The sequence below is a fragment of the Argopecten irradians genome, chromosome 15, assembly GCF_041381155.1.
Source record: "Argopecten irradians isolate NY chromosome 15, Ai_NY, whole genome shotgun sequence".
NCBI classification, from domain to species: domain Eukaryota; kingdom Metazoa; phylum Mollusca; class Bivalvia; order Pectinida; family Pectinidae; genus Argopecten; species Argopecten irradians.
Genome location: NC_091148.1, coordinates 15,650,635 through 15,664,081, shown reverse-complemented (window position 1 = coordinate 15,664,081; position 13,447 = coordinate 15,650,635). Strand labels below are relative to the sequence as shown.

General features: G+C 33.9%; 1 protein-coding gene across 1 annotated transcript; it reads right to left on the bottom strand.

Moving 5' to 3' along the window:
• On the bottom strand, nt 1-13,431 carry LOC138309757 (dnaJ homolog subfamily C member 27-like). Its single transcript, XM_069250969.1, has 7 exons — nt 12,969-13,431; nt 10,683-10,765; nt 7,382-7,451; nt 5,356-5,520; nt 4,062-4,178; nt 3,380-3,540; nt 1-3,086 (listed from the first exon to the last, which is right to left on the bottom strand). The coding sequence occupies exons 1-7, from the start codon at nt 13,047-13,049 to the stop codon at nt 2,957-2,959; spliced, it is 807 nt and encodes a 268-aa protein (XP_069107070.1). The 5' UTR covers nt 13,050-13,431; the 3' UTR covers nt 1-2,956.
• Nucleotides 13,432-13,447: the final 16 nt, after the last annotated feature.

Here is a 13,447-nt window from a genome sequence, read left to right as displayed (position 1 = left end):
CACTTTTTCAAACTTTATTCAAATAATCATCATTCTGTTGCCTCAAACTTGTATGAATAAATAATAAAATTGGTGCTATTCTAATTTATCACACACGCATTTTAATCCTCACCTTCAAACTGAGCTTCAAACTCTGATACACATACACATGCACACACCCTCACTCACACACACTCACACCTCACACAACTACATATACACTTGGTTTAATTATTATCGTAAGAAAACCCATTTAATTGCCCGCTTTAGTTTATCTATGTCTTTTGCAACTGACTACAGTTGTTAAAGATGCTCCACCGCCGACAGAGCATAAATGATATTCATCATTTGAACAATTGGTGTTTATCGTGTATATATATTCCCAATTAACACAAAAAATAACATAAGATAATTTATTTCGCCTTTGGTGCATGCGCAATCATTATTTCGTTCCATATAGGATATAGTGCTACGGAATTTTTTCGGGATGCAATTCATTATTTTTCATATTTTTAACTTGGAGTAAAATTAGAAGCTCAAACTTTTCAATGGTGGTAATGATGTCAAGTTAGTAACTTTTATAACTGAAGAAAAATACTAAATCGTCTGCTCCTGTTTTTTGATAGTGAAAAATACCATTTGTCAGCGGCGGAGCATCTTTAAGTCATGGCTATCCAAATTTGACAAGTTTCTTCATTCATGTCTTGCGTATTACTTTAAAGCAAGCACTTTTCATGCGAAAATGTATTTTGTCTTTTACTTACTAATGTTACATCGCTTGTTACGAACAAAATGACCATACCTTTTCGCTTTTATATTTAGCCAATATACAATGTATAGAGCTGGATATGTTTACAAAAGTATCTTAATATCTACATTCGGTTGCATGCAAGTCTGTATTTTATATTTTCTAAAGATATCACGTTGAACCAGAGTCTTCACTAGAAAGCATGCATTATCTATCAAAGAGTGGTGATAATTGTAATTTAATGCTGTAAAATAACTAATTTTTGCGAGCGAATAAACTTCGCATACAGTTTTTATTTCATGGTTGGTTAGAAATCGCGAGAATGTTTCGCCGCAAAAATTGTTTCAATCATAGATACAATAGAACTTATACGAGTCTAATAGCGAAATCTAGTTGCAACGAATGAGTCTCAAGGTATGTTAAATCGTGAAATTAAAATGGTACCGAAAAATTACGGTTTACAACATATTAAAATTGCTAATAAGCTGGACGGAGTTGTTATTTGCGAAAAACAAAATTGTATTCTGCATGTATAGTCCGCACTGCTTCAAAAACTTACTCAGCTGATTTTTAAACAAGTTAAAAGCTCATATCAAACAGTCAAACGTGTGTTAAGCATACATGTAATATTACATCTGGTATTTCCATGCGTTATTTCTCATGCTCGGTTTTTTTTTCGTGGCATTGGGAGTCGTGTGCTGTAGTGTACCAAATTACGGTCTTAGACTCACTAAATTGCTAGTGTCAATAGTTGGTCTGTTGGTCTCTAAGGCAATCGTTTTACTTGGATTCAATACATATAGCACGAGTGTATAAATATTAAGAAAATGAATTTACTTTAATGCTGAACTCTTTTCTTCAACAAAAAATAAAGAATGGTTCAAATTCATACCCATCTATAATCAGTAAAAGCCTGCTTCAACTCTAACATATATGTTTATATTGAATTATTGAAAAAAAGGCTTTTTTAGCTGGTCAACACATGTATGTAAGTATTTTCACTATCTGCTTCTATATGCAAATCTAGCAAAGCATTAAACATATGAATTCAACTCTTATTTTGATGGTTGGTTAATATATGCATGTATTTAGTAACGTTCAAGACGTACTATTAGTCAATCATGGAAAAATCTAGAACCTTAGCTTTTCAAACAAATAAATGTCGGTATAATACGTCTATATCATATATTTCAGTAATGCAACGCTAGTAAGGAAAAATGATAATTTTTTTTTCTTTGCGTATTAAAATTATAAAGAGCTGGAGAGCTGAATATTAACACATTCACCCCTTAAATTCCATAATAGAACTATCCAAGTACTTGATTCGGGAGAGTCTAAATGTGCTTTAAGGGTATATGAGTTAAAGATGCTCCACCGCGGACAGAGCAAATATGATACTCATTATTTGAACAATAATTGGTGTTTAATTGTATATATATATATATGTCTAATTTACACAAAAACTCATATAGGATAATTTGTTTTGCTTTTCCTACATGCACAAGCAGTACTTCATTCCATATAGGATGCACAAGCAGTACTTCATTCCATATAGGATGGAGTAGCACGGATTTTTTTCGGGATGCAATTAATTCTTTCTTAATATTTTGGTCTTGAAGTAAAATGAGAAACTTAAACTTCTCAATGGTTGTAATGGTGTAAAGTAAATACATGTAACTTTTGTTACTGAAGAAAAATACTAATTTGTCTGTTCCTGTTTCTGATAGACAAAAATACTTTTTGTCAGCGGTGGAGCATCTTTAAGTAAAGACAGTTGTTTTCTTTAACTTATTTAAGAATTCATTTCAAATATCAAATTTGGCTAAGCAAATTTGATACTGAATCTTTTAATTTAAAGTACTTTATATTAGCAGTTACATTTCTTTTGAAATGACGTACTATCAGCCTTCATGTTTATGATTTAATTAACCAATACGAGTCCAAAAAGTGGATATATATTATAAATATCTTTATCTATATGTCTTATGCCTATTAAAGTCCCGCTAACAACCTTTCAGTAGGCCACTAGTATGTTTTATCCCCTAAAGACTCGGATTCATAATTCAATTAACTAATATTGACTCCAAAAAGAGGATTTGCATTATAAAAATATCTTTATCTATGTGTCCAATGCCTCTTGAGGACCTGCAAGCAACATTTCCGTAGTTCCTTTCGAGACACCATCACTATTTTCTTTTCTCTTAATGTCTCATGCCCCCTAAAGAAGTGCTAACAACGTTTTAGTAGTGCCGTTCGAGAGGCTACCAGTAATTTGAATGCCTCTTCACTTCCTGGTGCAACGCTCTTGTCTGGGTGGAGGAGGACAGCTAACTTCCTGTAGGCGCGATTGACGTCCTCTCTGGAAAAAAAGAAATAATATCAAATGTTCAATCAAGTAATAATGAAATATATAGTTGGCAAACAAGTGTTAATTTAATCGGCCCAGAAAATAAGATGAGTTGGCAAACAAGGTAAACCCAGAAAATTGAATGAGTTGGCAAAACTTACAACTAATTTGTCTAAAACAAGGCTAAGGTTAACCCAGAAAATCAGGTAAGTTGGCAATACTGATGTCTATATTGTCTTAAACAAGGGTTAAAAAAACATGGAGTTGACAAAACTTAATATTAAAAGAGACCTGTTTGTACTTACTTTGTGGCACCTGGTATTAATCCAAGTCGTTCGTAGTCTGATTTCGCAGACTTTAATTTCTGTATAGCATCGGCCTGTTCCTTGGAGTAGCCTAGTTGTGTCTGTATGGGGGCCTTTATACCACCGTTCTCAGCAGCGACCACCACGGCATCAAACAGTGCCTGCAAGAGGCATTCTCAAATTGTCAAACAAGAACACATAGCTGATATATTGTATTCGACCCAAATAAACAAAAAAATTATTTTAAAAATTAATTTTTAGCAGGTTAGCACAATAGCTATATAAACAAAAATAATATACAAAACAAATACTGTTAACATTCTTATTTTACTCACAGCACATAATTAAACCACATTAAAATTCTTCATTTATACAGTAAAAAAAACACAACAAGGCATATTTGAGCATCATTATTGAAATGTTGAACTAAATATTTTGTAAGAATAAATTTGTGTAAATTCATGAGATGAAATCTTAATGACTTGTTTTTTTGCAAAAAAAAAAAAGTATTGGTACCATTAATTTTGTCCCTTTACCTGACTTAATTTTTAACTCATTCACCCCTGAAAGTTCATAATGGACTGATCTAGTCTTTGATTAAAAGATCCTAAATGTGTCTTTAGGGGGGAATTAGTTAATAAAGAAAATATTGGTGCCATTAATTTCGTTTCTTGAACATTACCTGGAACATTTCAGATACGCCTTCCCCAGTTTGGGCAGATGTTTCAAAGAATAGGAAACCTTTTGTCTCTGACCAGAGGCGGCCCTCCACTTCATCTACCACTCGCTTCTTGTCCGTCTGGAAAAAAAATTATCAGAGAGAAATTTCTCATGAAGAATTGAACATTTAATTCAGTAAAAAGAAAGAAAAAGAGGCCCAAGGGCCTTAACGGTCTACTGACTAATATCATATGGCATAAAAAGTACATAAGGTCATTCATTTCAACAAATTGGGTAGCTTTTTATCCTAGTATGCTATAGACCCAATATTAGTTCTCAAGACCTCTTAGTTAATCACAAGAATTTGTTTGAAGATATTAGCATATTTGACCCCTGTGACCTTGAATGAAGGTCCTTTTGGGCCTTTTGGTTCTTAAGAAGTTGTTTAAAGATTTTAGCCAATTGTGACTTTGAATGAAGGTCATGGTAATTTATTTGAACAAACTTGGTAGCCCTTCATCCCAGCATTCCGCTCCCGCAGGCTCAATATGAGTACCCTAAGCCTTAAGGTTCGTTATATCTTGACTGGAAGTGGTTTAAAAATTTTTAGCCTATGACCCCTGTGACCTTGAATGAAAGTTAAGGTCCTTCATTTTAACAAACTCGGTAACCCATTATCGCAGCATGACACAGGCCTAATATCAGGTCTCCAGGCCTCTTAGTTATTCACAAGAAGTCGTTTAAAGATTTTTAGCCCATTTGACCCATGTAACCTTGAATGAAGATCAAGGTCATTCATTTGAACAAACTTGATAGCCCTTCATCCCATCATGCTGCATGCCCAATATCAGTACCCTAGGCCTTCTAGTTCTTGAGAATTTGTTTACAGATTTTAGCCTTTTTCACCCCTGTGACCTTGAATGAAGGTCAAGCTTATTTATTTGAACAAACTTGGTAGCCCTTCATCCCAGCATACTACCGATCAAATATCAGTACCCTGGTCCTTTCAGTTATTGAGAAGAAGTCGTTAGAATGAAAAGTTTACGGACTGCGGACAGCGCACAACGACGGACGGTGCATGATGACAATAAGTCATCCTAACAATTTGGGTCAGATGACCTATAAAGCAAATACAAGAAACAAAAATTTTAATCAAAAGTCTATTTAAACAATGAGAGGCCAAATAGACTGGAACATGCTTATGCTGATTGTAATTTCTATTTAAGTCTTCTTTATTTCCACTGATTTGTCCTTTTCACATCTCAGATATGCCTTATTTGTATCAATTTTTTTTTACCTTCTTAAATTTTAATTACCTTATTTCCACACACACAAACAACCACATTATCAACATCTTTTTGATTTCCAGTTTCATTCTGCATTTCCCTAACCCATGAATCAAGAGCCTCAAAACTTGATCTATCAGAGATGTCGTACACTATGATAGCACCCTGAGTGTCTTTGTAGAACTCGTTCCTCACCTGAAAATTAAAAAAAAAAAACAAAACAAAAAAAACATCACTGTAAGGTTATGTAATAATTTCAGTACAATAAAACTTCTTTAAAAGCCCACTACCTTTCTGAAACGGCTTTTTATTTTCAAAATGGGAATGTAAGACGAGATTGATAATTTTGTAGAGTTGCAAGAGCTAATAGATTACAGTTACTAATACAATTATCATCACCTTCTAAAAACAAGTTAATTAAAATAAATTAAATGTTAATTTTCATAACACGGGTCGTCTAATGTTTCCCCTCGTCGTCTTAATTACTGCACATTAGTTGACTATCTTGCGCCAGATGACAACACAGCGAAATGAATCTTCAATGTTAACATCGATTTGCAGAGAACTTCACATTTGTTTGGTGTTGTAACCTCATCTTAGGTCATTGATATCAATCTTATTATGTTATAATTGTCTAAAGAAACTTTATTATTTTTGTTTCGGAAAGGTAGTGGGCCTTTAAAGATGCTCCACCGCCTACAGAGCATAACAATTAACACAAGAATACATATGAAATAATTTCTTTTGTTTTTTGTACATACATAATCAGAACTTCGTTCCATATAGGGCATGATGCCATAAATTTTTTCCAGCCGCAATTACAACTGTAATTATTTTTTTTATTTTTTTTTATAATGTAAAATAAGAAACTCAAACTTTTCAATGGTGGTAATGGTGTAAAGTAAATGTAAGTAACTTTTGTAACTGAAGAAAAACACTAATTTGTCTGCTTCTGTTTTTGATAGAGAAATACATGTTCCTTTCGTCTGTGGTGGATTATCTTTAATTTCATAATTCTGACATTTCATAATGGATTGGTCTAGTCTTTGATATAGAAGAGTCTTAATGTGAAGAGCAGGGGACCTGGTTAAAAGTTTGAGGAATATGGGTTATTCAAATATGATCAGTGTTTGGTCATGGGCAGTCAACAACTATTCTCTCAAACTATGACAGACCATTGAGACCTTGCATGCCCATAACATTTAAATATCTGTTTTACAACATCTTAAAATCATTAATGAAAAGTTATTTCAATAATTATAATACTAAAATTGCATAAAATCCTTAAACATGGAAATCTCCAGGATCAAAAACTGTTCGACAATTAGATAGTTTCATTACTATACATTTGATGGAGAGGGGTGACAAATCTGTTCATCAAAGAAAATTTTGAGCCATGCGGGGTTTTGCTATATTCATGTAAATACAATTTGGCATTGTCTAGATAGGTTAAACGAAAAAAAGGAGGGTATTCAAGGAATGCGAGTTTGAGTTAGAGGGGTTATATTGTACATGTATATTAATATCTTTATAAATATAAGAAAAAACAAAATTTTCAAATTTGTTAATTATCTTTATACTGGATGCCCATGCAGTTCAGCCAAAAAGTATACAGTTTAAACATGAATTACCATGGTCAACCATGGGGAAACATGGTTCAAAGACCTGCAGAGTCAAGCATATTTTGACAAAGCAGTCAATAAACATGGTTCATCATTGTCCTAAGTAGACATGATGCTCAACCAGTACATAACTGGCTTAGATTTTTATATTGATTTTGAAATGTAAGTTAGACAAATTAAATGTCCAAAATTGTTTGTTTTATTAAATTAACGTCCTATTTACAGCCAAGGTCATGGAAGGACGACCTCCCATGTATGTAGTGTGTTGCTTGTTTGAAGTGCAAAATGTGTGTTTTGAGAGACTGTGGTATATTTGTATTGCATGTATGCATGTCTTCATGTTCACAAAATACTTAAGAAAATGTATCAAAAAATGCCCAGTGAGTGAATTACATTGTACATTGAATGACTCATAATAATCAAGATCAACTTACTTCGTAAAATATAGGATGTCCAGCCATATCAAATATATTAACCTTGACATCACGATCTTTGACTGTTACCCTGGAAACAGGAAAAAAGATTTAAGATGGAATATTGAAATTGTTGCAGGCATTGATAAATTTCGTCTTTCGTAATCATGCAATAATATCACTAAATAACATACGTTATATATGAAAATGTAATTAAAATTTGATTAGATATATATGTATGTACCCATTTTAAATACACACAAAACTGTCTATAAAGACCACCTAAGGGGTAGAGAAAAACAGTCTTTATAGAAAGGTGGTCTTTATACACAGGTTTAATTGTGTCAATTGGTTATTTGGAACCATAAAAAGTGGTCTTATTAAGCAGGTAGTCTTTATACAGAGGTGGTCTTTATGACAGGTTTTACTGTCATACATGTATAACAGCTCTACATTTACTCAGACATACAGTAGTACTGTACTGAAACTATTACAACTGAACCCTGACTTATTTATCTAGAAACAAAATATCAACCTATTCATCCCCACAATTATATAATGAACTGATCGACTTTATAGATTAAAGATCAGTTCAAATATGTCTAGAGGGGTGGCCATTATACAACAAAAGAATTTTTATTCATTATTGTAAGGATAGAGGCATAAAATCTATTTTTGGCAAAAAACAAAACTAATTGAGAATAACTTTGTGAAAAATTGGCAATTATGCAATTATGTCATGCAGAGTTTTAACAATTGTTGCTTGTTGAAGAATAAAGAATGTAGATTCTCTGACGTAGTTCAGTTAGTAATTTGATCTAGCACAAATCTACACTATCTTTGTCAGGGTAATTATATCCAAATATAACAAGCATGACACAATTCATATCTGTAGTAAAAAGTCTATTCAGTTTAATCAGAGTAGGTCGTAACATGATATCGCTGTTTTTAACAATTGTGATATTATATTACACATGACCGTTTGGTCTAAATAAGCAGCTGTCGTGGTCGAGTGGTATGGACATATTCTGACATATTACCCAAAGTCCAGAGTCCTCCAACAATCTTGGTTGGGAGTTTTAGTCACATGTGAGGTAGTTATTGTCAGGTACTGACCGCAGGTCAGTGCTTTTTCTCAGGGTACTAAGGCTGTCTTCCATTTTGTGAGTTTCAAACTTACAGGTACAAGCCAAATGTGAAAGCTAATAGTAATAAGAATGCTTGAACACCTTAACAATTTATTAGGGCCAGTGTGGTCAAGAGGTGGAGCGCTAGTGGTATAATGTGTCCATAACAGTCTAGAAGTAAAGTATTATTGGTAATACATATATGTCCAAACACCATTTTGATCAATAGGTAAAGGGCAAGTGACAAATGTTAGAACATAAGGTGTCAAAATATTTGATCATTGGGTCACTGCATGTAGTCAAGAAGTGGAGCACTTAGAGGTAATGTGTCAGAATACTTTCACCATTAAGCCATTGTGATTCAGAAATGGAGAGATAAGATGGTATTGTGTCTGAATATCTTATCCAAATGGCCAATTAAGTGACCAAAGGTGGAAGGTGGAAGGCAAGTGGATATAAATTGTCAGAACGGCACACCATAACCATTAGTTCACTGTAGTCCAAAGGTAAAGTACCATAATATAATGGTCAATTTAATTGGATAACCATTCCTTCTTACTTTTAAATTAAATTAAATAGTCAAAAACTCAGGTTTTGTTACATTAGTAAAAAGCACCCTTGATAATCTTTTCCAGTTGCTCCACGAGTTTAATATCACCATATTTGACCCAATGAGCACCCATGGGGGTTCATAAATTTGCAAAAATGAAAGGTGCTTAATAAGATGAAATTATTGCAAAGCAAAATGCAAACCTATATAGTTGTGATAGTTTTGGTCTTTATTTATGCCCGGTGTAGCATGGTATTTTGAATCATGGTATATTGACCCCGGGGTCAAAATACCATTATGGTGAAATGACCCCGAGGTCAAAATACCATTATGGTGAAATGACCCCGGGGTCAAAGTACCATTATGGTGAAATGACCCCCCCCCCCCCATGGTAAAATGACCCCCCCCCCCCCCTTCTAAAAGTTACTATAACACTTGTAAACATGATATTTTCTTCTCATTTATGATGAACTTCAAATTGGGATTAAGTTAGACCTATGGCTAGCATGTGGAAGGCATTTTGTTTTTTTTTTTTTGGGGGGGGGGGGTCAAAATACCATGGACATGGTAAAATGACCCACCCCCTCCCATTGCCACGCCAATTATGTCTTTTTAATTCACATTTAACTGCCTTAAGATACAATAAAATCATATATATTATGATTTTAATGAATATTAAATGTTATTTGCAAAAACTATGACTATGAGAACTTCACCTAAGAAGAGGAAGTGGGGGAGCGGGGGGGGGGGGGGGTGTCAAAATGCCATGGCCATGGTAAAATGAACCCTCTATCCCCACTTCAATTATATCTATATCTTTCTAATTTACATTTAATTGCCTTAAGATTCAATAAAATCATATATATCATGATTTTAATGAAATTAAGTGTTCTTTGCAAAAAACTATGACTACGAGAACTTCAATTTCAAAGGGGAAGGAGGAGGGGGGTCTAAATACCATAGCCACCCCCCACTCCAACACCAATTATATCCTTTAAATTTACATTTAACTGCCTTAAGATTCAATAAAATCATATATATCATGTATATCATGATTTAATGAATATTAAATATTATTTGCAAAACACTATGACTATGAGAACTTCACCTAAGAAGAGGAAGTACAGGGGGGGGGGGGGTCAAAATACCATGGCCATGGTGAAATGAACTCCCTATCCTCACGTCAATTATATCTTTTAAAATTGATGCCTCAGAAGGGGAGCAGGGGGGGGTTATAGGGACATATCATCCGGAACTCCTCGGGGAATAGATATTACATAGTATTCTTGCGATAATACCCGATGAGTTCAGGATGGGGCACTCATTTGGTGGAATAGGGTATAGGTTAAAATCACTAAACGTGGTTTGGCATATAACTTGGTTATTATACTGTTACCATGTTCGACCCAATATGCGTCCATATCCCTATAAGCGCCCACCCCCTTTTTGAGGCCTCAATTTCAATTGTCCACGCATAAATAAAGACCAAAACTACAAAATACTGTCTAGATTTGCAATAATTTTGTCTTATTAGCACCTTTTCATTTTTTTCAATTTTTTAAATGCCCTGGGGCTTATTGGGTCGAATACGGTAATACCAAAGAACATTTGTATAAACATGTATACACTAAATTCATTTACTCACCTTGTGACACCATAGTCGATACCAATGGTGGCCAGGTATTTATGTACAAAACGTTTTTCACAAAACCGTTTGATCACACAACTCTGAAATTGAACATAAAATGCTTTTATCTTACACTTGTTAATGTTTTCAGCACAAAAGTGTTAAAATCATAAATTTCATTAACATTACACATACATGTAAGTGCAAAGTCATGAATATACGGATTAAATCTTTTGAAAATCAAAACTTGTTAATGCAAGTAGTTTCTGTAAGTTCATGGAAAGGGACAATTAATGACTTTGAACATAGGATAAATTATGTATGTATGACCCCTGTGACAGTATGATATGAAGATTTGTTTACCTGAAGGTGTAATATTTCATTGATTTGCTTCTCTTTGGTAAATATTATTTAAATTCGTGATGAGTACAATGGAAGGAGAGATGACTCTGTTTGGAAGATGAACAGTCACCATAGGGAAACGCGACCCAGGGAAATATGATATACAACATTTTATAATTTCCCTGTCATGTGATGTACGTATTTCATTCAACAAATCACAGACACTGTTATAAATATGAGGTATATGAAATGTTAATATTTGATGATAGTTGTATTATATGAAGATACCAATATTTGATAGATATTTTAACTTTGTTACGTTTCTTAAAATAAATAAAAACAAGCAGCCAGCTTTCTAAATCTTTAACCAATGATTCAATTTTTAGCAACCAATCAGGATTCTTTTATATGTTTTTGAATTACATGTATGTATTACCTAAATTACTGGAAAATTATTTAGCATGAATTAGGGGAAAAGTCTACTTGGTTGCTTAACATTTCTGACTTTGGCCACAAACACTTTTCTCATGAAATCTTGTTCTATAATTTAAGGCTTAACTATATAAGAGAAATATTTTCTGATCTATTGAGTAAACCTTGAATTCAATTCACAAACAAACATGTACTATTCATCATCTGAAATTGGCAATTCTGACACCTTTGACATACACTGTACAGTCAAATCCTTGAGTCAACAAATAAAAATATGTGCAAATGCACTTACAAAAAAATGTATTTTTCCTCGTTGGTTTGTAATATATATATTAATATATAATATATATATAATATTCTTAATATTAATTTAAGAACAATATCATAATTTTCCATTACAAGTAAAATTTGTACTTGGATTGTTAGTCAATCAAGTGTTTAGAGAAAAGATAGGAAATGGGAGAAAGGAATGTGTACATGGTGCTTATCAAGGTACTGTACAAGATAAATATTTGGCAAGCAGGTAGCCAGATCATTCATGATATAATTGTAGGGGAAATACACATATGATTCCTGTTGAGTGCCCCGACCAGGAGTCAAAGCCACACCTTTTACATATAATTATAGATATTTATAAATCTGAAGTGTTGGGGTTTGAATCTTAATTAGTCTACATTATCAATTAGTTGTGTATTTAGGCCATGCTGACCACAGTTTCCTACATGTAACTTAATTGATTTTTTTAAATATTTTAAGATGTATGGATACCCATACAATTTACCCTTTTAAAAAGTATTTCATATGTATCAGTGTGGCGAGATTAGACTAGGTTGATCATCGGTGATCAGTTCAGTTGGTTGAGCACTAGCTTCTGGCGGTCCTGGATTTGTATACTGGTCTGGTCACTAATATATATAGATAAATGTATGTCTCATATGTCTCTGAGAACGAACACTGACAAAGGAGGGAGGAGTTATTGTGACTGCATGTACATATATATACAATGTAGCTTGGACAGTCGGTAGTCCAGTCCCTATTTGAATTCCTCCTTGAGACTCTTTTTATATTTGAAAGTTTGATACTGTAGATGTCTCTTGATACCGGGGGTTTGAGATCCCAAAGCTGCATGGTAAAGTACAATATGTCTTTGATTAGTCTCACTATGTGGTGATTATAACATCATCACTTCACTACCTGGGTTTTTGTGATGTCTCAATCACCAGAAGATGGGACTAATCGACCATAAATTGTATGTACTTTACCCACAATGGTTTTGGGATCTCGAAACCCTCGTATTGTCACCAGACATCAATGAAATATCAGTATATAAAGAGTCTCAATATAAGGAGGAATTCAAATATAGATTACGGTACAGCATTTGGCTATAGTGTTTGGAGGTCTTGGGATCGAATCCTGGTCTAGCCACTACATTTTCTCATCTCCTGTCACATCAGTATGACTATTGAACTATTTTGTTCTTAACGGTATTATCCACGATACCAGAAAACTTTAATGCAGTAAAGTCCTTACCTTGCCTGCCTCTGCATTCCCCATGCTGATGATTTTGATGCGTAGAGGCCGCTTCTTGTTTTTATCCATTGCGGTAGGCATTTGGCGTTTTCCAAATCCAAAAGTCTGTCAATATTTTTTTCTGGTTTACTTTATTTAACAATTGCTGGGTGGATCTAGTACTTGACCGTATTTTGACAGTAGATCAACGTACGTTTCTGTTATTTTTATGAATTCATTAAAACTAGAGAAAACGATATTTCAAAGGACCACACCTGTTATTTAACCTGCTGTTAACATGTTTGTTTTCTGTGGTTACGTTTGTACACATATGCCATGTTTATCATCCTCGCTCCACCGCGTAAACAATAGCAATCAAACAGCATACCTTCTAAATACAAAACCGCGTCTGTAGCAACTCGCCATTACGGTATTTTTGTGCGACGGTGAAGAAAACGCTGCGTTGTCATTGGTCGAAAATAGGTCAATCGGAAGGCCTC